Source organism: Empidonax traillii, unplaced genomic scaffold (assembly GCF_003031625.1).
Source record: "Empidonax traillii isolate 1590-97213 ecotype Southwest subspecies unplaced genomic scaffold, ASM303162v1 scaffold1424:size187401, whole genome shotgun sequence".
Lineage (NCBI taxonomy): Eukaryota > Metazoa > Chordata > Aves > Passeriformes > Tyrannidae > Empidonax > Empidonax traillii.
The window spans coordinates 15547-18004 of NW_020956617.1; the positions used below are offsets into that span (position 1 = coordinate 15547).

The following is a 2458-nucleotide window of genomic DNA, read 5'->3' on the forward strand; positions in this document are numbered from 1 at the left end:
CTATGTGTAAATGTGGCACTTAGGGACATGGTTTTGTGACAGACTTGGATGTGTTGGGCTACACGTTGGACTCAATGATCTTAAAGTTCTTTTCCAACCTAAGTGATTCAATGATTCTATGATTCCATATTAAATATTTTTTCACTTTTTTTGTTTTAGATTCCTTACTGCATCTATGCTATGCTTGCCAGAACTTGAGGTGGAATTCCTACCACAAAATCTCAAAACCACCTCTAGAAGGTTATTAACAAAATGAGTACATGGAGGAAAACAAATATATAAAAAGAAAATGTAGGGATTCAGAGGTCATGTCTCTTATTTGTGTAAAACCTTGTGCACAACTCCATCACTATGAGAATTTGCTCATCAATGGGGAAAACAAGAAACTTCATCTTGGAATGTTGCTGCACAGAGTTCACTTTAGACATTTTAGACACTTTAACAAGTGTTAAAATACACAAGTACAAGCAATTAAAAAAAATCAACTATTTCTGTATAAAAATAGGTGGATTTTAAACACAACTAAGTTTCCAGAAGTGCTTAAGAGGAATACATTCATCAGCATACAATCATGGCTATATTATTTTATGCTACATCAATAAGAATCATAGAATCATAGAACAGATTGGGTTGGAAAAGACCTCCAAGATCATCAAGTCCAACCCCTGATCCAACTCCAATTACTATAGCATGGCACTAAGGGCCACATCCAATCTCTGCTTAAAAACCTCCAGGGATGGTGAAACCACCTCTCTGGGTAGGCCATTCCAATGCCTGATTACCCTCTCTGTAAAGAATTTCTTCCTAACATCTAACCTAAACCTCCCCTGGCAGAGCTTGAGCCCATGTCCCCTTGTCCTATTGTTTAAACACCTAAGACGGTGTTTAAAAATTGTTAGAAAATGAAACTAGTTTCACAGTGTGTAATCACCCCAGTGAAGCCTGGGATCTTCCCTCACAAATATTGTTCATTTGTGTGACACGCTTCTTCTGAATTCAGAGCACAATGTAATGCACTCTGTGGACTTGCATAGTGGTTTAATGATTGTGTTTTGTTCTCTAATACTTCCAGGATAATTGTTTACCTTCGATTTGGTTTGATTAGCACTAAACACTAAGTTGATACATTTACTGAGCTATACACTTACCTACTCAAATACAAGCCAAGTTGCAACAATTACCAAAGAGGCCCTAATTTTTTTCTTCTGCATTGCTCTAGGTTTATTGAATTTCTGCTGAAGCTCCACTGCCTAATCTGCTTGCAAGCTTTTAGTTGTTCAACTCTGTTATACTGCATAATACATTTAAACTTTGTTGAAAGCATTTCAGCCATTGCTCTTTTTCTCAAAGCGTACATTAAGCTGCACATGCCTTTGTAAGACTTGACTGGTGATTTCCAATGGTTTAATTCTGTTCTCCACATCAGCTATTTTACTTAGCCACTTAAACGGCATTCATTGGCATAAAATCAAGACTCTATTATTATTTTATGCTACATCAAAACGTACATGGTGAAAAATGGTCAGAACATTTACCCGTTGGCAACACAGCTCCTTTATGAACCTGAGCTGGTTACACGCCTTCTGATAAGTTAAGACATAGCAACTAGCAACCCAATCACTCAAATCCACATTCTTGCTCCAGTAACTTTGAGGGGCATGACTTCCCTTCCAGCAAATCCCTCTTCACCTCTAAGCAGCATTGAACCACGCCATCCATAAAAATATATCCTTTAGAGTAGTGAAGACAGATGCCCCAGGTTCCAGTAGAAAATTATTTTGGATCTCAGAACAAATCACTGGTCACTTTCTTCACAAACAGTCTCTTTCCCCAGCTCTTCCTCAATGAGAAGATATGCAGAGAAGAAAAATGTGCTTTCTGCTATAACATTACTTTATTTCAGCACTCTATCATATGCCTTAGTCATCTCAAGTCTATGAATTCTTTGGCAAATATTCTGCTTCTGATGCATTTAAAACCATTACTATTCATTTCTATATCTTAAACTATTTATTCCTCAGACTTCTTGGATCTGCTTTATTGTGCTTTTAAATTTACACTGACATGTCTGTGTCAGTCAGATTACTTCAGTTTTTGGAAGGATGACTTCTTATGTGCAATATCTTCCCTTCCCCACATAGTTAGTTATACTGGCCCATCCCTTGACAACCTCAAGTGTTTTCTTACAGTTCCACATTTGTTCTTCGCAGCAGGTAAGGAAGTTAGATTTTATTCTGTTAGTTCTTCTTTTTATCCTCTCTTTAGCAAGTTGCCTAATTTTTTATACAATTCTGCCTTTTTAAATTGAATACAATTATACAGGGGTGCTAGGCTTCTCTCGCTTCTGCAAGAACACTGAAACTCAGTATACTATGGTCACTGTTACTGAGTCAGTCTTCAGCTCACATTTTGAATCAATCCTACACTCAGGACCAAGAGTGTTTTTTTCACAAGTTTC

The 2458-nt window shown here is 37.2% G+C and overlaps 1 protein-coding gene across 1 annotated transcript in view; it reads right to left on the reverse strand.

The window, feature by feature from the left end:
* Window positions 1-1449: 1449 nt before the first annotated feature.
* LOC114070045 (E3 ubiquitin-protein ligase SHPRH-like) overlaps window positions 1450-2458 on the reverse strand; it is a 5569-nt gene continuing 4560 nt past the window's right edge. Inside the window, exon 4 of the mRNA XM_027907231.1 lies at window positions 1450-1730. Coding sequence (XP_027763032.1) covers window positions 1618-1730 — 113 coding nt within the window. The 3' untranslated portion in view covers window positions 1450-1617. The remainder of the gene's footprint in view (window positions 1731-2458) is intronic.